The sequence below is a fragment of the Podarcis cretensis genome (genome assembly GCF_951804945.1).
Source record: "Podarcis cretensis genome assembly, chromosome: 12".
NCBI classification, from domain to species: Eukaryota; Metazoa; Chordata; class Lepidosauria; order Squamata; family Lacertidae; genus Podarcis; species Podarcis cretensis.
In genome coordinates, this window is record NC_137181.1 from 32,860,153 (window position 1) to 32,881,222 (window position 21,070).

At 40.3% G+C, this 21,070-nt stretch overlaps 1 protein-coding gene across 1 annotated transcript in view; it reads right to left on the minus strand.

Moving 5' to 3' along the window:
- AGMO (alkylglycerol monooxygenase) overlaps positions 1–21,070 on the minus strand; it is a 118,286-nt gene that overhangs the window by 34,166 nt on the left and 63,050 nt on the right. Inside the window, exons 11-12 of the mRNA XM_079947938.1 lie at positions 14,006–14,088; positions 12,784–12,889 (exon numbers count right to left, since the gene is read on the minus strand). Coding sequence (XP_079804064.1) covers positions 12,784–12,889; positions 14,006–14,088 — 189 coding nt within the window. The remainder of the gene's footprint in view (positions 1–12,783; positions 12,890–14,005; positions 14,089–21,070) is intronic.

Sequence of the window (21,070 nt, forward strand, 5' to 3'; positions counted from 1 at the left end):
GTGTGGGGCAGATAGGTGTGGTTTGGTGAAAGCAGCCTCACAGACCTAATAAGGCCGCAGGCTGGATGTTCCCTATTGCTGATAACATCTAACTACTGAGCTGCTACTTCAACATGATTAGTGGTTGTGCTGGTAGCCTGTGGAGGCTGAATAAGAGAGAGCATTAGAAGAATCCCACTGGAACACACTATGGGTCTGTCTAGTCCAATATCTATTTAAAGGTAAAGGTAAAGGTACCCCTGCCCGTACGGGCCAGTCTTGACAGACTCTGGGGTTGTGTGCCCATCTCACTTAAGAGGCCAGGGGCCAGCGCTGTCCGGAGACACTTCCGGGTCACGTGGCCAGCGTGACAAAGCTGCATCTGGCGAGCCAGAGCTGCACACGGAAACGCCGTTTACCTTCCCGCTGGTAAGCGGTCCCTATTTATCTACTTGCACCCGGAGGTGCTTTCGAACTGCTAGGTTGGCAGGCGCTGGGACCGAGCAGCGGGAGCGCACCCTGCCGCAGGGATTCGAACCACCGACCTTTCAATCGGCAAGTCCTAGGTGCTGAGGCTTTAACCCACAGCGCCACCTGCGTCCCCATAGAATATCTATTTAGCATGGGTCTAACTAATGACTAAACACCACCACTACCATGACGAGGGCTATGTCCCAAGGCCATAGTGGGGTCATGCAAAGCAGCACTGGAGTGGAAGCAGGATTTGCATTGGCTTGTATATATGAAACATCAAGTGCGCTGTTGTTAAGTCATCTCACAAGCCTGACAGTAGTAATTAATTGTAATAGGACTTTAGCTGAGAGGTAACACTTATGGAAATAGGCAGACTTAAATGCCAAGTACTGAAAGAACTTGAGGGACTGTAATACAAAAATGGAAGAAAGTGTGTTAAATAAGAGATTGGGAAGAAGTATGAACCAGTATCAGATTAGCCTGAAATGAAGATTAAGTACACTACTTCAACATAATGAAATTACAGGATATGCAGGAGGTAACTAAGCAAATTGAAGCATCATGTAAAATGGGTTGACCCCCTAACCTGACAGTACTATAATCATTCTGCTGTAATGTCACAATGATAAAAAAATTAATAGTAGGAAGGGGAAGTGCAGTATAAAAGTACCAGAATTCCAGCTGGGAAACAGACATGGGAAGAAATTAATTGAGCTTAACACCAGACTTTGAGGAATACTACTAAGCAGAAAGAAATAACTGTTAAGGAAGCCTGGAGAATACAATCCCATAAGAAATTGTTTCTTAGTAAGGAAATTGAGATAGAGAAAAAAATAGAAACAGGAAATAAGAGACTGCAGTTGCAAAAATTAAATACAAAGAAGTAATGGAAAAATATAGTTATGATTGAAGGTTGCAATAATTAGGAAAAAAATAGTATTCCAATGTTTGGTGTGTGTGTGAAAGTGGATTTCAATTTATGCAGCTCCAGAATAGATTGTGAAGACTGTTTTGTCATTTGTTTTCTGCCCTTTTGCTTCTCAAGCATAAATCAATTAACACAAAAAGGAAAACATTAATTTGTTAAACAATTGTTATTGTTTGTAAATTAAAAGTGTGTGCACAGGCATTTTCTTATTTCTTACAACTGGCCTAACACTTCACAGACAGGACTATGTCTCTTCAAGAAGGTGGCTTTGAAGTAGCGATTTGGAATTCTGACAAAATGGCTTTTCTGTATGTATAACATTATTATTTTACAATTGTAACTATACAGCTGAAGATATGTGGTGACTGAAAAAATGTGAGTCGGTTGAGAAAAGTTTGTATTTGCTTTAATGCTTTTACTCCCATCCCCCGATGCTGCCAGAAATGGAGAACATTATACATACAGGACAACCACTACTTCAAAATGCATTTTTTACTGTTATTGTTGTTAGTATTATAAGACTGTAAAGACATTTCTGAGCCAAAAGATCCCTCCATTGCAGAAGGAAAAATTGTTTCCAAAGAATTTTACACATCAAGATAACTTAGCATAAAATGTAGAGAGGGTGATTTCAGTATGTTTTTTTAAACTTACATTCTTTCCTTCAATGCATGCTTATCTTTATCAATACATGATCTATGTGCTTATTTAAGCAATGCTTGTTTTTAATGTCCCAAGGAGAGAAGACATATCCAGAATTAAGAACACTTTCAAAGCTGCAGTAGTATATTTATCAAATGGAGCAGAATTACAGACCTAAAGTTATCAATACACTTTTGGAATATGGCCAAATGTTTTTGTCTGAAAACTTCTGGCACTGAATAAGAGCTATACCAGGTGCTACAACACATGCTGAATTAGGTATTGTGAATGTATCAACTGTTACAGAGCTAAGGGCATTACAATATGGGATTTGTATGTGAATACCTACTTGGAGGAAAAGGTGATATATATATAAATCCTAACTAGACGAACTAGGAAGAAGGAATTGTTACTGTGCCAGACTTCACAAGAAAAAATAGTGGTGTATTATATTGTGATCTCTTAAGTTCAGCTCTAGGTATGACTTCACTAATAATACTATCACTTAGGAAATGTCAATATGAAATTCAAAGTAAAGCAAAGATGGGACAGAATGCTTAAAATTGGGAGAAAAGGAGATCAGTGAAGTCTCTTGCTAAGGGAGAATTCACGGGTCGGTAGATATAGTATGCAGAATTCAAAAGAATGAAGCAAGCCATTCTACACTAGAAGCTGCATCATACATTTACTACAAAGAATTACTACTGAATTATAATGACCACTTACCATCTGCTTGGCAGGGGGTGGCGACTGTGGTCTGGCGTGGCCAAGCCACAGCGGTTTTCTGATCCCTCTGTGAAAGGGGGAGAATGTCTCTTCCTCCTCCACTGGCTGCCCGCAGACAATCATGGGTGACTGGGAGCATGGCTTAGGGAGCAGACCAGAGGGAATATTTCATTTCCCTGGATTCCCTCTGGTCCACTCCCTAAGCATAAAAAAGGCTGCACCTACTTGGCAGTTCACTTGGCATTGGGTTTCTCACCCTCCCACATGTCATGGCTCTGCCCAAAGGTGAGCAGGCAGGTCATGCTTAAGACCTTGCTATCGAAAGATCAGTCTGAAGTACTCAGGGCCAGGCAAAAATTTGACTCCAGACAAATTGGTCCTGTCTGGGTTTTTTGACTACCTCATAGCAATTGTCACAACTTGCTGACAGATAAAGCATTGGGTTGGATCCTCAGTCAAGGTGGAGTGGGGTGTGTGTGTTGAGAGCCCCATGCACCACTTTAAGGAATGGGGTCCAGGGCAAGGTGCTTCTGTCCAGATACTCAGGTGGGGGCTGACAGGCCACAGTACTCTCAAAACATTGTAGTCTTGGAGGGGTCACCCCAATATCATATACATTATAGGACAATCCTTAACCCAGGACTGACCTGTCAAACAATCAACCATCAGACATGCTGGATGATTCAGGAATCAGGATATACACCCAATGCCTATGCCAAAATCTACTGACATCTGTAATCAATGATCCCTATATGTTTGTCCTGTGATTATTGCCTCTTGTCATGTCTTGGCCCCCACTGGCCATGGGCTCAGTGCCCCTAGGCCTGTGAAGAACTACTCTGCATGAAGATACTGCAGATTAAGGCCCAAGAATTTGGTACACATTAACAAACAAAATAGCCTTTATTTGTGTAAAGCAGCCTATACTATTCATTGTATAAAATGAAGCTTGCCTTAAAGAGGTTCCCAATTTATGTATTTGCAACTATGCTTATTTATTACATTAATATCCTGCTTCCCCTGCCTCCTGAGCTCAGTGAAGTGTACATGGGGTTCCAAGTCAGTCTGCCGTCCAGGAACCTACCAGGCAAAGAGCTGCTTACCTTTAGCAAGACTGCTACATCATATGTTTACAAGTTTCAGATTTGCAAACAGGCCCAATGACAAAAACAAATTCTCTGATTCCCTGGACTGGCCACCTAAACTAAAATGTACAAAATGTAAGTGATTTTTCCACATATTCCCAACTTTATAGCTAACACCCTTCTAGTTTTTATCATCACCTCATTATTTCCATTCTTCGTTCAGATTGTCATGGTGACTAGAAAATAGCAGCTTTTTTGTATTACAAATCCCTGCACTCCCCTGAGGGGCTGGATTACTGCATCATAATACCAGTATCTGTTAGTTAATACCACAGACTTCACCCAACTTCAAAGCAAAGATGTTAAAGTCTCATTTTCCACTACAAGGCAGGTGCATTTTTATTACTTCTTTTTCAAAATTGCTATGACTTCACATGTGGATAATCCGCCAGCAGCCATTACTGAAAGCTGGGCTGTAATTGTTATGGAACATGCAACGTCTGAAGCACTAAAGTAACACTACCACAGCCTTCTAACAATTGACTGGAACCAAGTGTTGCATCATTAAAGCTGAATTACAACTCAACCGTGCTGTGTTTTCCATGTGTGCTGTGTTAAACAATGGTACAAAATTGCTATAATTTATAGAACCCTAATGTACTCAAAACTCACGAAGAGCAAGAACAGCCCAACAGTAACCGCTGGCTCTAATTTAGCCCAAAGTGTCATGCATCATAATGAAAAGTCTGTTTTTTCGTATAAAAAAATGGAGATGGAAATATAGTTGCTTTTACATTTAAACAGCCTGTCAAAAAGGGTAGACTCTACATTTGTAAAACAGATTTGAAAATGCTTGAGGGAAGATAAGTAAACTAGCAAAAACCATCCCATTCTTAATTGATTTCTTAAGGAAAATTTTCCATTTACATCTGGTTTGGTCTGAGGATTGCTGGTTTGATGGGAAGTGATTTGATGCCTTTGCCTTTACATATATTGCTGATGATGATTTTCTACAAAAGACTGAGAGGTAAGATGTGTTTTATGGTATTGTAGATGCCGTTTGTCATAGTGTTGTAATGATAATAATAATAAAAAACTATAGTTGATTAGCAACGCTATACTGCTATTTAAAACACCAGTAAAATATAACAAGATAAATAATCTGTTCAATTTACAGCCTTTCACCACAGTGTACTCCAGCTGGAAATATTTCACCATCACACTGGTATGCAAGGGGGCGGGGGGAGAGTTTAGCAAGCTCTGCAATCTTTCGGCTTAGTTCCGGAAATTTTACAGTGCCCAGATTCCACTGGAAAGTATTTGGTCACTCATATGTTGCCTTGGACAGAAACTTGTCTCCTGGAATAGAAATCACACTAAAACTGCCAGCATCCTTGCGCAGACAGGCTCTGAGAATATATATTAGGCAAGACCTCTGCCAAATCACTTGCATCTCAGGCCAACAGTACCTTTCAAATAGACTTTGAATGCCAGCCGCCAAGCAAGAATTCATTATACCATGAATAGTTAAATATTATTTTAGCTTCCACATCTGCAGTTTTAAGGTTATACAGTAGCAATTCATTTACACTCTGCATTATACCTGTCCACAGGTTTAGGCACAGTGGCCAATCACAATATTCACACTTCTCACTGGTAGCTTAACAACCTTCTTTTCTTTACTTAAAATAGATGGCTACACTGAATGCAAGAATTTCCAAAATATTTTTTACTAATCCACAGAGAAACCGCTACAGCTATTTTAATGGGTCCACATCATAGGAAAAACATTATAATAAATGTTTAAAATAACCCAATGCATCTGGTGGTGCTTCAATGTCTAATAAGTAGCTAATAAATTAACTTTTTTAAAAAATAAAAAACTAGCTTATCCAGATTAAATCAACTAGTATTGTTTTGCATAGATCTGCATGCAAATGCAAAAAAAGTCTGAGATTTCCCTGTATTTACTTTCATAAATACAACTAAAAAAAAAAGCTACATTGATTTCTAATTCTATTGGACTGTTACAGTCATGGAGAATCCAGATCTGAGGGAAAGAAAATGCAAAGCATTTTTTAATTAAATTTCTGTTGGTGTCCAACAGGCAATCATTATAGTATATCTCATCTCTCAGTCTGCAGCACTATTAGACAATTAATTATTGACTCTTATTGACTCTTACTTACTAAGGGTTGATACACCCAATACCTTTCCACTCAACTTTGATTAACAATGAAGATACCACAAAGATAATCTAGGCCAATCTAGCAGGAATCATTTGTCCAAACTGAGGCTCAAACCCATGGCTCTGAGATTATGAGTGTCACGCTCTATCAACTGAGCTAGGCGATTTTGCCACTTATCCCCATATTTAACTAATCCCTGTATCTATAGTCTTGATGGCTATATATTACCTCCAGTATCAAAATGAGTACAGTGGTACCTCGGGTTACATATGCTTCAGGTTACATACGCTTCAGGTTACAGACTCCACTAACCCAGAAATAGTATCTCGGGTTAAGAACTTTGCTTCAGGATGAGAACAGAAATTGTGCTCTGGCAGTGCGGCGGCTGCAGGACGCCCCATTAGCTAAAGTGGTGCTTCAGGTTAAGAACAGTTTCAGGTTAAGAATGGACCTCTGGAACGAATTAAGTACTTAACCCGAGGTACCACTGTATGCCTCTGAAGGAGAGTTATGCCCTCCTTGGGAGCATCCCAGAAAAGGGCAACCAAAACGATCAAGGCGATGGAGAAACTATGAGGAAAGGTTACAAAACTTGGGGCTTTTTGGTTCAGATAAAAGGTGAGTAAGAGTATGATAGCAGGTTATGACAGAAGGCATGGAGAAAGTGGATAGAGCTGGGAACCCCAAACTCGGCCCTCCAGATGTTTTGGGACTACAATTCCCATCCTCCCTGACCACTGGTCCTGTTAGCTAGGGATGATGGGAGTTGTAGTCCCAAAACATCTGGAGGGCCGAGTTTGGGGGTGCCTGGGATAGAGAAAAGGGGTTTCTTTCCTCTCTCTCTCTCATAACATTAGAATTCATGGACATCCAATGAAGCTGAATGTTGTAGGATTCAGACAAAAGAAAGCACTTATTCACACAATGCATCGTTAAACTATGGAATTCATCCCCACAAGAGGCAGCGATGGCTTCAAAATATTAGACAAATTCATGGAGGATAAGGCTATCCGTGGCTACTGACCATGATGGCTATTATTCTACCTCCACTGTCGAAGGCAGTACACTTCTTAATACCAGTTGCTGAAACTGCAGAGAGTGCTGTTGTGCTCAGAGCTGGCTGGCAGCTCCTTCCCACTAGCATTTGGCTGGCCCTTTTCAGAACAGGATGCTGGACTAGATTTAACCTTTGGTATGATTCAGTAGAAAAGGGACGCGGGTGGCCACAGAGCCTAGGACTTGCCAATCAGAAGGTCGCCGGTTCGAATCCCTGCGACGGGGTGAGCTCCCGTTGCTCGGTCCCTGCTCCTGCCAACCTAGCAGGTCGAAAGCAGGTCAAAGTGCAAGTAGATAAATAGGTACCACTCCGGCGGGAAGGTAAACAGCATTTCCGTGCGCTGCTCTGGTTCGCCAGAAGCGGCTTAGTCATTCTGGCCACATGACCCGGAAGCTGTACGCCAGCTCCCTCGGCCAATAAAGCAAGATGAGCGCCGCAACCCCAGAGTCGGTCATGACTGGACCTAATGGTCAGGCTTTACCTTTACCTTTTATGATTCAGTAGGCTTTTCTTATATTTAAGTTTCAAAGCAACTCCTTCTTGTGGTGAAGGCCTCAGCCTTAGGCTTTAGCTTTAGCGAGCAGTGAGAATTTGTGATTTTTTTAGAGAACTAAGTTGCAAACAAAATAGGCATTTTTAAAGGGATTGGTTAGTAAGATAAACTTGGTTTCCTTTATTATGATTTACCTTGTTGTCCATTTCTACTCTTATATTTTTTCCATGCCTGACTTAACAGTGATGAAAAATGTCTTTGGATAATAATTTTAGTTTTTCAGGAGGTTTTTTCCCTGACAATTTTGTGTTCTTCATTACTAAGGTGGGATGTTTTCGCTGGGGAGAAACAGAATTAAAGTAACCAGATTTCCCTATTTTAAAATACAAGCTCTATTTTTCCTATCCAATACATCTGTACACCCCTCCCACATACTACAGAGCAAAAATACTTAAAGTCTGGATTGTTTTAATAGTATGAGTTGAATACCACACATAAGATGAAATCGTAAGGGAGATGTCATACCTGGGAAATTACAGTATGTGAAAAGTTATATGTGCAAAATGATATAATTACACTTGATGGCAGTAATAGCACACACTGGAGGCTATTAATAGCTCTTGAAAGCCTCACAAATGATGAATCTTTTAGTCAAGAAATAATAGGATGAACAGTCATAAGTTATCTATTTCATGGGGTCTGCATAAATAAAGAAGGCATGCCACAATTTATACTTTGGGATCAACTTAAAGGAGGGAAGCAATAAATTTTTCTGTTTAGATATAATGGTCTGAAGGTCTCAAAACTATTAGAATGCTGAATTAAAACTCCTTAGTAGTGCTAGTAAAATAATCATTTTTAAATAAAAAAAACCCAAAATTAAAAGAAAAACAGATTAGAACCAATATTCCAGGAAAGTGTTCTAAAGCAGAGAAGAGGAAAAAAAGCAGGTATCATGAAACTAAAGTGAAAATTATTATTCAGGTTCCCACTGCTTCAGCAATGACATTTTACATTTTAATATTACAAACCTCATATCGTAATGAGCACATGAGATCTGATTAAGGTTTGTTTCACTACCCTCTATGATCCAGAACTACCCTCTATGGTCCAGTTCACATTTGATGGGGTAAAGCCATCACAAGGCAAGTGTGAATATTCTCAACCAAGCATCCCTATGTGGTGATAGGTGGTACTTTCTACATCATGATAACAGACAAGGTGACTGAAATGATAGATTCTACCTGTCATCACACAGAGAAGCACCCATAATAGTCACCATATGAAGCTGATGAGGTAAAATAACCTGTTACTCTACCACATCAGAAGCAAACAATGGAATTGGACCTACAGAACATCTTTTTCCAGGCATAAGTGTAAGTATGAATGATGGGATGCTAATAGGAATATGTGATGGAACATTCAGCCCAGCCCCACTGATGCACATAGTTGAGGGCAAACAGAAAGTTGGAACAGTGTATTCACTGAGACACCAAAGGAAATACCTTTAGGATCACAAATTCTCTTGTGATCTCTGTCATGTATTTTTGACCCCCTGCATTGTTGTCACCAGAGCAGGCATGGCCAAACTTGGCCCTCCAGATGTTTTGGGACTACAACTCCCATCATCCCTAGCTAACAGGACCAGTGATCAGGGATGATGAGAATAGTAGTCCCAAAACATCTGGAGGGCCAAGTCTGACCATGCCTGCACTAGAGCATACAAATGGCCAGTACCTCCCTCCTCTAACAAGAGTAAAGAGTAAAGTGTATTGCTTCATTGCAATTGTGCCTGGATCAAGATCTCTTGCACATGATACAACCACATCATGCTGGGTGATCATGGCTGTTGCCAGTATTAGCCTAGGGTACTATTTTGAAGGGGTGAAATAGGAAATCAACCCTACACTAACATCATGATAGTGCAGCAGTTATTTCACCACTTGCTATATATCTGCTAGTGCAGAAGTTTCTACAATCAAGCTGTTAAGAACCCTGGATTCTCCTTTATTCAGCATGAACGTGAGAAACAGCTACGCCCTATATCTTATTGTACAAAGCAAAATACGTGCAATTTAAGTATTCCCTGGACTACCCATAGCTTCCTCTCCCTCTCCCCTCTCTCCCACACACAACCCCTAGTTGCTTACCTGTGTCTATTTTAGATTATAAGACCCTTGGGTAGGAACCTCCCATGCCTGTCATTTGTAATTTGCACCACAGTCAGGTGTACAGTCATATGTAAAAGTACAGTGAATTTAAGCTGCAGATAAAAATATCCAATCCTTTTCTCCACAGAAGGAAAAACTGCAGTTGAGAAGCATTGTCTTTTCTGTAGTGGCCCCCACAACAAAAACCATCTCTCCTAGCCTTCTTGAATGAGCACCATACTTTTCTAGTTGTTGTTCAGATAGACATTCGGTGAAACTTAACTAGCTTGCTTCAGTGATTTTTATTTTTATTTCACTTTATTTTTAAAAAATTGTTTTCAGCTGGAAAGTAGGGTAGAAGTTAAAACAATTATACAGACTTTTAGTTCCATTCTATTCAAGATAGAAGGTGGCCACCAAGGCAAATATATAAGCTCTTGCTTAATAACTGCAGTTGTGGTCTGACAATCAGATCATATTTGTAGAATTTTTACTACTAGTTGAAAATGTTACGTGAAGCATAGGTGTTAATTTTTCACGACATGAAAGCATCACTTGAGCAAAGTCAAGTTTGCATATTTTAAATAGATAAAAAATGTATTCCAAAATACAGATATAATTATAATTTCCTTTTTATTTTAGTAAATGCAAGCACAGTAGAAGACAAAGGTAAATATAATTTTTGTACTGTTTTATTGTTGTTAGCCGCCCTGAGCCCGGCTTCGGCTGGGGAGGGCGGGATATAAATAATTTATTATTTATTATTATTATTATTATCCAGATGATCATAAAGTAACAGCTTCTATGAACTGTTATTTACCGTGGGCAAAATTCAATATTGCGCAAGTGGACTTCCACCCAAGCAACAGAACTTCACCTTTCTGGTCCTTCCCCCTGCAGCCCCCAACACACCCTGAAAAATCTGCTCCAGCAGGTTCCCGACCCTCCAGAGCAGATTTTGAGGGCATGAAGGGTTCTGCAGGAGGAGTGCATGGACAGCGTTGGATACAACCCTGTAAATATAACATGTTTAAAATATATACATTTAATACATAGATCCTTGGAGGGGAAAGGGTTACTTTCGGATTACTGTATTATATTTATCTAAGAAAGACTGTACTTTACACTTGTACACAAATGTGTATCACTGCTTATTATTGCCTCAACTTGTCAAACAGGAATGACATAAATACTGCCAGATGTTTCTTTTGCAGCAAGAACTACAGAAAACACCATTTCCAGTTTCTTGCAGCCACAACACAGTCTCACAACCACAAGTTTCCAACAAACATTTTGTTTACTTTCCTGTGATGGAAGTAATGAAGTCTCATCTTCAACAATATGCTTGACAGTTTCGAACTTCACTTTTTTTTAGTGTCCCTCAACTAGTTATAAATATATACTGATTGTAATTAAGCCCTGTAAAAATTCTTCTCTTGATTTTACCACCTGAAACTGCAGCTGTTGGCTGACACTATCAAAGCCTCACAATTCCAAACTCACGTGCAAATCTCATCAAGGGCAGACATTTCTAATTGATTCCAGAAGTCTCTCTTTTGCTCAGATCAGGGGGCAGGAGAAGAATAATGAGCAGCTTCCAAACAGTGGGCGCTGAGCTTCAGGCATTGAGATTTTAAAAGCTCTAACTTGGCTGCACTGCCAGAAATGCAGAGCAATTTTACGGTCAATTGGCCAGAGCATCTGGAACCATACATCATCATCTTTAGTTGATGGTGGTGAAGCCAGCTCACACACCAGCTAAGGCTAAAGTCCGTAATGACTCTGTCACACCTAAGTGGAAACTAACTTAATCTACTGAATGTAAGGTTCAACTATGATTTCTTTTCTCCAAGGGGCATTATTACCCCCAGGGCTCTTGTCTTGTCAAGAAAGTCCATCTTACTAGTCCACAATGGCTGGATTTTCTCTTTAGCAAAGATAACAGAGAGAATTAATATTACAAGCTCAACTTGAATTTATTTAGATCTAGGTGTGCTGACAAGGCTTTTTATCACAAAGCTTCATGGGAGCTTCCTTCCATCACTTCCTTCCTCCAACATCTTATACAGCATGGGGGGTAGGCATGGCTATGGAGTAGCTTGCGGTTCTTACATTTGACAGGAAAACACAGCTGTACATCCCAACCAATACCCAGGGTATGACAGTCCTTCCTACTATAGAGATGAGCAAAGCTATAGAATAGTATATATACAGATGATTCTAATATTTGAAGATAAAAATCAATGGAACTATTGCTGTCCAAACTACACAATCACCTTTCCTGTCTTGCAAATGATGTCTGGTCAAATGGATTTTTGAAGCGTTATTATAAAAACCAGCAAAATCAATCAGCAGGTTGAGAAAGATCAACATGTACCATGAGCAATTATGACTCTATCATATTGCATTCAGATCTCGTAAGTAGTGTTATCTGTACACCATTTGAGTGCTTACTGCTAAAGCCAAAGTAAAATACAACTGTTGTATTCTGATAAGGCCTTTCTCTCCGTCCTGCCACCTTTAGACACATTTGGTGAGGACACAAGAGAGGGCCTTCTCAGTGTTTGCTCCCAAACTGTGGAACTCTCTTTCATGGAAGGCCAGCCTGGGTCTCTCTCTGCTCTCCCTTTGTCATCAGGCAAAGGCTCCCTGCCCCCTTACACTCAACAGGCATTTGGCTACTAACTGGCTGTTGTGGAAGTGTCTTCAGAGGGTGGGTCTGGTGCTTTTGTGTGCCTGTATGTGTGTGCTTTTAAATGGTTTAAAGTGTTTTCAATGATGTTTTTAATAGGGTTGCTTTTTTTTTTTAACCTTTGTAGGTATTGTGTTTTTAGTTGTAGCTGCTTTAAATAATGCTGTGAGCTGGCTGGGGCCCTGTGCCAGAAGAAAGGTGGGATATAAAATAAAATAAATAGGATCATATCTGGTTCATGGTACTCACTACACTCTGTTATGCTTGCAAGCACTTTTTAAATATTGCAAACCTCTGAGGCCCAGAAACATATATAGTTTATTCTTAAAATAAATATATGCACTGTATGATAAATTAAGTTGCCTTACCTCATATGTCACTGACAGAAATGCAATGTAAGTTTTCAAGTAACCAAGTTTGTGCAGGGCAAGGAAAGTGGAACAGCGGACAGATTCCAAGAAGGGAGCTTCAGGCCTAAAAATAAAGAACTGAAATTAGTAAGGTCTATTTTTAGTTCACCAGCTCAGGGTTTGATTGGCATGTATCCTTGCAGTAAAGAAGAATCACAATTACCCCTCTAAAACATCAGTTGCAGGCCCAGTCACAGTGCCACCCTCCTCCAGGGTCAGTGTCATAATATATGATTAATAACTCAGGCAAACAACAATCTGGATTAAAAATGGCCACAACTTTATTGATGACAAAAGTAGGTGGAATTTTAGCTCAAGCATTGGGTGCATATGCATTCTAGCCTCCTGCTGGAGGTTGTGCCAGGATTATGGCATCCCCAAGAAATTAATCTACTGAGCTGGCCGTCTTGAGGCCGCCGCTGGAAGTCTTATGGACTGTCTGCCCCATGCTTGACTTCAGGACAAAGACATCCACTGAGACCCCTTTAGCAGGATACCCTGAAAACACCACTGGATCAATACTGGGCGATGCACCACTTCACCCCATGCTTAAAGACTAGGATTCCACCCTATGCCTTTAACCACCAAAAGTCGTTACGCTTTGCTAGGGGGAAGGCAAAACTTCTAGACTGGCCAATACAGGGAAATTCTTTCCTGGCTCTGAAAACGGCAACCATTTTGAACCGCAGCAAGGTCAGGAGATACACGGGAAGCAAAATAAGGTTAAACTGTGAACAAAGAGAATAGAGTGTTGTTAATGCTGGCTGGCATTGGTTGGGAGTCCCAGAATAGTTGGAAAGCCGCCCATTGGTTAGGCTGCACTAATACACATTTTGTAAAGGAATTCTAAACCTCCACCATTGTCACATTTTTGTATTGTAAGAAACAATTTTGGCAATCAAGGGCTTGGATCCTCTCTCTCTATAAGTGGATTTCCACCCATGGAGCACTCCTCCTGGAGAAAAGGGCTAGGGAGATTATCTTCACTGCCTTCTCTTTCAACCTGAAAAGCTGCTCCAAAGGGTTGGCGACCCTAGAGTTCCCATAAGGAGAACAGGGAAAAATTGCCTCCCTTCCAGCGGGATCCTCTTTCTTTTCACTGAAGTGACACTCTGAATACAACCCAAGAGGCTGCATTTGCAATATAAAACATACAGAAATGAAATGCTCAATTACTTACCTTTGCTCTATAAGGAATCCAATGGAGGTGAGCGTCAGGATAATGTAGCCAACTCTCATGAGAATAGCTACCTGTGATAACGTCTGTTAAACCAACAAGCAGACAAATTACTCATTTAGGTTAACTCTCTGGAGGAATATTGAATTCTAAACTTACCAGTGAGGCAGTCTGAACTTTCACTCTCAATTATATTACTTTGTTACTGTCTGCTTTCAGAGTAGTTTGATACTTTGAACCTTGCAACTAAAAATCGACTACAGATTCTCCATTCCCTCTTAATGTCATTATATTTCAAGGCTGAAGGTTACAAAAATTGGATATTTTCTCCCAAATCGTTCTTCACACAATGTTAGCCTTGAAAATAACTCCTTCGCCGTTATTATTGTTTCCTCTCCTGAAATTATTTGAACCCTCAATGACCTGAACCAAAGAAGTAGACCTGTTTTCTAAATAAATACCATATCACATATCTGCTCCCCGCCCCCTGCAAACTGTTAATAGCATTACATCTTTGTATTTTCCAATCTTGGCTCCCTAGAGAGCAGTGGCAACTGAAAACACTATCCTATTAAAAGTAAAAAAGTAAAGAAAAACAGAAAAGAAAAGAAAAATGAAGCCAGTTTGATAATTTATCACAGTTTCAGCATGAGCTCACATTTATGCCTTTGCTTCTTAACAATTCAATATATTGACCTAGAATCAGTAGAGCATAAATATCTAATTTCAATGGAACATTTGTTTAGATATATTCCATTCAATATAGATATAAAGATTCAGGACTTGAATTCTCAACAGAGATTAAGCAAATGGGGTAAGGTGACAGGGTTACTACTGGCTTAGGGCCCTGGTGTATATGTAGTGGGAGATTTTCCTGCCTGCCCAATCAGATTATGAACAGCAGCGGCAGCAGTTTGCCAGCAAATAATGGTATAAGGATTACATCAAGGAAGGGAACAGAGACACATGCAATTCTTTTGTAATGCCCTGATGTTTTCAGACAGGACTGCTCAACTCATGATTTTGAGAACGACATTTACATTAACTGGAGAGGGCCACACCAAAAGGTTACCTACACGATGATATTTTCTTACATTTTAACTCATTTGGTTAACACCCCTGTAACCCCATAGAATGCTCTTTTCTCTACAGACCACCACACAGTGGTTTGCAACCTTGGATTAGTAAGCGTAACTGGAATGTTGAGCCAAGCTCTTTGCATCTCTCTTCTGTTCAGAACAAAAGGGAGAGTGGAAGCAGTGCATAGTTAAACTATGGGATTTGCTCCCACAGGAGGCGGTGATGACCACCAAATTAATAATAAATAATAATAATACATTTTATTTATACCCTGCCCTTCCTGGTTTAAAAACCGGGCTCAGGGCAGCTAACAGCAATAATAAATCACTGATTAAAATATGACTTAAAAACAGCATAAAACAGCATAAAATACAACATAAAATGAAGCATCAATATCAATAAAATTCAAGAATTCAGGGGTCATTTGAGGGAGGGGACCCCAGTCAGTAGACATCAAATGATCACCAGGGCTAATTGGCCAAGTTGGTCTTACTAGGGCCAGCAAGGAGACCAGGGAAGAATTTAAATGCGGGGTCCCAGAAAGGGTTTCTTCATAGAAGAGGAAAGGGGGAAAGGGAATAGAGGATCAGGCTAATTCAAACTGAAGGCCAGGTGGAATAGCTCTGTTTACAGGCCCTGCAGAAGGAGATCAAGTCCTGCAGGACCCTAGTCTCATGGGACAAAGCATTCCACCAGGCGGGAGCCATCACTGAAAAAGCCCTGGCCCTGGTGGAGGATAATCTGGCTTCCTTAGGGCCCGGGACCTTTAAGCTATTATTATGCATGGACCTTAGGGTCCTCTGCAGGACATACCTGCAGAGGCGGTCCCGTAAGTACGAGGGAGGGAAATGGTTATCAATGGCTGCTAGCTATGGTGGCTATGCTCTGCCTCCACAGTTGGAGGCAGCAGTGCTACTGAATGTCAGTTGCTGGAAGGCACAGGAAGGGAGAGTGCATGAGGGTTTGCTACAGGCATCTGGTTGGCCACTGTGAAAACAGGATGCTGGACTAGATGGGCCATTGGCGTGATCTAGCAGGCTCTTTTTAGGTTCTCATGTTAAACAAGAAGAGCAAACAGCCTCTTGGGCTTCAGAGGTGCTGGTTTGCAGGAGCCACAGGAGGTACTGGCATCCATGGACGGCCACCACAGGTTTCATGGTTAGACCGTCCTCTCTCTCTTCTTTCTATAAAGCTCAAAGTGTATATTCTTCCATTTCTCTTTCTCTCTTTGCCTCCACCTAACCTGTTTTTTTTCTGTTCCACATGCCATCAAATTTTCTGCACCTCCCCATTTCTTACTCCTATTTTGTTTTGCCACAAGTCTTTTTACCATGTTTCCATTTTTCCTATACATCCTGCAGCACTCTCTCTGCGTGCTTGTGCTTCAGTTTATGTTTTCCTTGTTCAGACTCAATCTCTGCTTCATTTCTGCTCCTCGCTTCCCATCAGCAGTTGGTGTCGTAGGGCAGAGCTGCAAATCTACTCTCATGACACCAGCGTTGCTGCTGTTCAGCTGGAGACTGCTGCTGTGTGGATGAACAAGAGGGGATGTCAGACTGGCTCTGCCAGTGCCTTACCATCAACCCAGTCCTAGTAAACTGCAGCAACTCCAATGCCAGAAGAGCAGCTCTGCTTCATCACACTGACTGTTCTTCTTGCTGACTTTAGTAGCAACAGTATCCAAGGCTTTTATTTTCCCAGCAATTCACACAGTGATATCGTGTAATATGCTGCCTTTGATTTTTGTGCCACATCCAGTGCCATTCCACTAGAGGGCCCCCCATTCCTCGGTAAAATCGGGAATCTTCCCCTGTGGAAGTGCCACTTGTGCAGGAGTACCTAAGGAAACACGCCACAGAAAATAGGCTCTGCTGATTTCTCAATTTCTAATTCTGCCACATGTAAAATGAAGGGAAAAGATATATGAAAACAATAGCAGTTGCTTTTGATATTATTTTTAAGGAGGCACAGGATAACCAATCTATTGACCAAGGGTGGTTCCACCCAAAACTTAAATACATTTACCTTTAAAAAAAATCAAAGAAGAAGCATAAACTGCAGTGGAAGAGTCCTATAATGTTAGTCTTCATAGCAGAGTCTGAGATTTCTAATTCAGACTGCAGGGCTCAATAGTAGATGAAAATGCATGAAACTGTACTAGGAGCTTTCTGAGCTCAATACAAAGTTTTCTGAAAGAACACCACAGCCTTCACAGTGATCCCTTCCCCTCAAAGGCATTTGAGGGAAGGATGCTGTTGGACAGGATTCTCAAATTTAATAGCAGTGAGAACTCCTTTTGTCCATGTTTGGAGAACACATCAAACCACAAGATCCAGGCTATTTCTGAGTGGGTTTTGTTTTACTGAAGAGTCAAAAGGCACCCCCAGGGATTTTTAACCAAAAGTTTTAACTCCTTTTAAACTAAGAAAACAGATTCACTGCCTTTAAAAAAACCAAAACACAATCTAACCAGTTTACAAGCCAACACACATTTCTTCCCAGGACAAACTATCAAACCACAGATTTACTGCTTCAGTTCAAGATAGAGACATACAAAAAAAATGAGGAAATTTAATGTAAAAGTACTTTACATTATTATTGTTGTTGTTTTCTCGAAAAGCATTTTGGCCAGTAGGCAAACCTCCCCAATAACTCGTGATTTTGTATAAAAAAATAAAAAAAGAGAAATGTGTTCAAGTTAAATCTCAAGGTATAAGCTTTTTCCCATGAAGCAAAAAAGATAAGCTCAATTTTGGGAGGTGCTGCCATGTTGTTTTTAATGCATTGCTATGCTTTTTCATAATTTCTGGTATTGCTTTTTGTGGTTTTTATTGCTGTAAGGAACTATGTGGTCCTTTGGAAGGGCAGGTTACAACCTGAAAAAAATACATTTACTAGAGAAGCTATCTACTTGTTTAAAACACAGAATGACAGAGTACTGTGCTTAGCACCCCCACCCCCACCCCCAGCAATTCTTGTCTTGCCTCTTTCTCCCCAATGGCGTATTTCAGCTAGGAGTGCTGAATACAGCTAAAGAATGTGCCAGAACTGGCTCTGGACCTTAGTGGACTCTGGTTGCAGCCAGCCAATTTCAAAGCCAAGATAATCACCTCCCTATCTAAAACTGAAATCCTGTGGCTAGTAAATTATGCAAATTCCCATTTAATGAAAGTAGAGTTAGTCTGACCTGCAACCTAAGCAATAATGTTCTGGATTAAAGTAAAAATAGATCTGAAAAAGTCCTGGGAAAAGAGAGGTACAGCAGCCCTGTGCAGTGGCTTGGTGACACATGGAGGGAGAGACAGAGATCATACTCTCTGTCCCAACTCCAAGGCTCCATGTGTTTATCTGAACAGCACCCATACATATATAACCAGCATACACATAGGCTTTGCTCAGACATCTCGATGAGCACATGGAGATCAGGATGGTGACAGCAGAGGCAATACTAACTCCTCTCCTCTGTGCATTAACTGATGTTTAGAAAGATCGCTCTCTCTCTCTTTTATTAAGATATAATCACTGCAACCAGCGCCTAGGGCTTGCCGATCGAAAGGTCGGCGGTTCGAATCCCTGCGGCGGGGTGCGCTCCCGCTGCTCGGTCCCAGCACCTGCCAACCTAGCAGTTCGAAAGCACCCCCGGGTGCAAGTAGATAAATAGGGACCGCTTACTGGTGGGAAGGTAAACAGCGTTTCCGTGTGCTGCACTGGCTCACCAGATGCAGCTTTGTCACGCTGGGCACGTGACCCGGAAGTGTCTCTGGACAGCGCTGGCCCCCGGCCTCTTGAGTGAGATGGGCGCACAACCCCAGAGTCTGTCAAGACTGGCCCGTATGGGCAGGGGTACCTTTACCTTTACCTTAATCACTGCAACTGATTTAAAGATACTGTATTATCTCTCACTGGTAACCCATAAATCATGTTGTTTCCAGACACAGGATGAGTAAATCCCATTGATAAATTGTTATTACTGTAAATAGCATTTAGAGTTTTTAGTATACATTGAAATACTATGCAAATATGAAATCTCTCTTTCTCTCAGTAACAACACTGGAATGATACACTTTGTTGGCTTAAATAAATAATAATAAATGTTTCAGCTGCTAACCCTAACAGGGTGATTTGTGAGGATGTGTCATCCTTATTTATCCCATTACGATGCAAAAGGAGATTGACACTGGGAAATAGTGAAATCTGTGACCTATGGAAGATTTGAACCAGGGAAATTTGGCTCACAGCTCATACTCTTAAGTCAATATACTAATATACTAGTATATTAAGTCAATATATTAATTGAAATCTTAAATATAAAGATGTGTGATGTGAATAGCTCATACACACAATTTTTCAACTACAAGATGTTTGCACATATATTCAGTCATGGGAGTCATTTGCAGATATTATCAAGAGCCTGCAAATTAAAGATATGTGAACATCTGACATCTTACACACTGTGCCCTGAAGACTGAATAGGCCAAGTGCTGTTGGGAGGGAAAGAGTTCAAGAAACAAGAAGCATGATATGGAGAAGGGGTGACAGTTAGATGGAGCAAGGAGATCTAGAAGTCAGGAGGAGCAGGAATAACCTGCATGTTTCTAGTTAATATCAAAGCAAAATACATGGTAGATGTATATAAATTTTAAACATATTGTGTTATATAAATATGCATTTATTACGTATAGTTTTCTATTTACAATCTAATCGTACAGGAGACGCACACTAGAGTTGTTCCTGTATTTACGTTCCACAATTATATTTGAAATGTACAAACCACAAAGTGGAACTTGGCAGTTATTGTGTTAATTTTCTAGGTGCTGCACCAATAAAATTAAATAAAGAAAATAAACAACTTAGATCACTAAGCTAAGCATTTGCAAGTTGTAGTGGGAAAGGAATGTGACTGTTACACTATAATGGCAGTGTAAGAATCCTCTCTCTCCAAACAAAATACACATGAAGCATGAACATATAAAATAAACGAGAATTTATATACTGCAGTATTTGTATTTAACCAGGGGAAAGGGATGATCTCTGGAACCACAGCAGGATCCCCAATTATAAATTAGGCACAGCTTTTGAAGTGTGGTTATTGACACTGAACAAAAAACGGGATTTTTGTTGTGTCAAAAAGAAAGCTTTCAAATTTACATACTAATTCAAATAAACTTTAAATGATTTTGTGATTTTAAAGCAAAAGTACTTCTCTCATAAATATGATATCCCAGAGCACCAGCAGTTCCCTTTTCATGAGTGGAAGTTATGTTTACGTCATTGCTTGGCAAAAACGTTTCTTTTTCACCAGGTCTTTGGCTCTTAATTATCTGTGGCCTCAAGTGTTTTTAATCCTAACTTTAAAAAAATGGGGTTGTCTTTTTATGTGCATTTCAAGGTTTGCCTTTGACTATTCATATAGTGCATATCACTTTGAATTAACATAGTAAAAAAAAGGAAATCAATAAATTTTATAAATCAGGAAAGTAATAGTAATGTTCTAAACTCTTGCAGCTTCCTTAACATACTTGATTGGATCCAGACAGGCATGCGGGTATTTCCTCTGAAGGAAGCTTCTGTGGATCCAGGCTACTGTATTTAGAAATGCAGGAAGTTGCTTGATACTAGCCGACTTTATCCAGTATCGCTGATACTACCTGGCAGCTGCTTTCAGGATTCTAGGCAGCGCTTTCTCAATGGCCTACCTGGAAATGCCACAGATTGACCTTGGAACATTTCGGTTGCACAACATGTGCTTTACCACTGACCTATAGCCCACACACATTTAAATTTGGTAGAGTATTCGTACAAAAATTAAATCCAGGTTTTAAAATGCATTTGCATACAAATTGCTAGTTTGAAAAAATGGACTGGTATCAAGAAATGGGACAGGGAAATATAAAAGATTTGGAGCAGATGTGTTTAGATCCAAAGGCTTGTGGAAGGAAACTAAAGACAGGAAGTCAGGCAAAAGGGTAAGTTGTATTATCCCAGTGT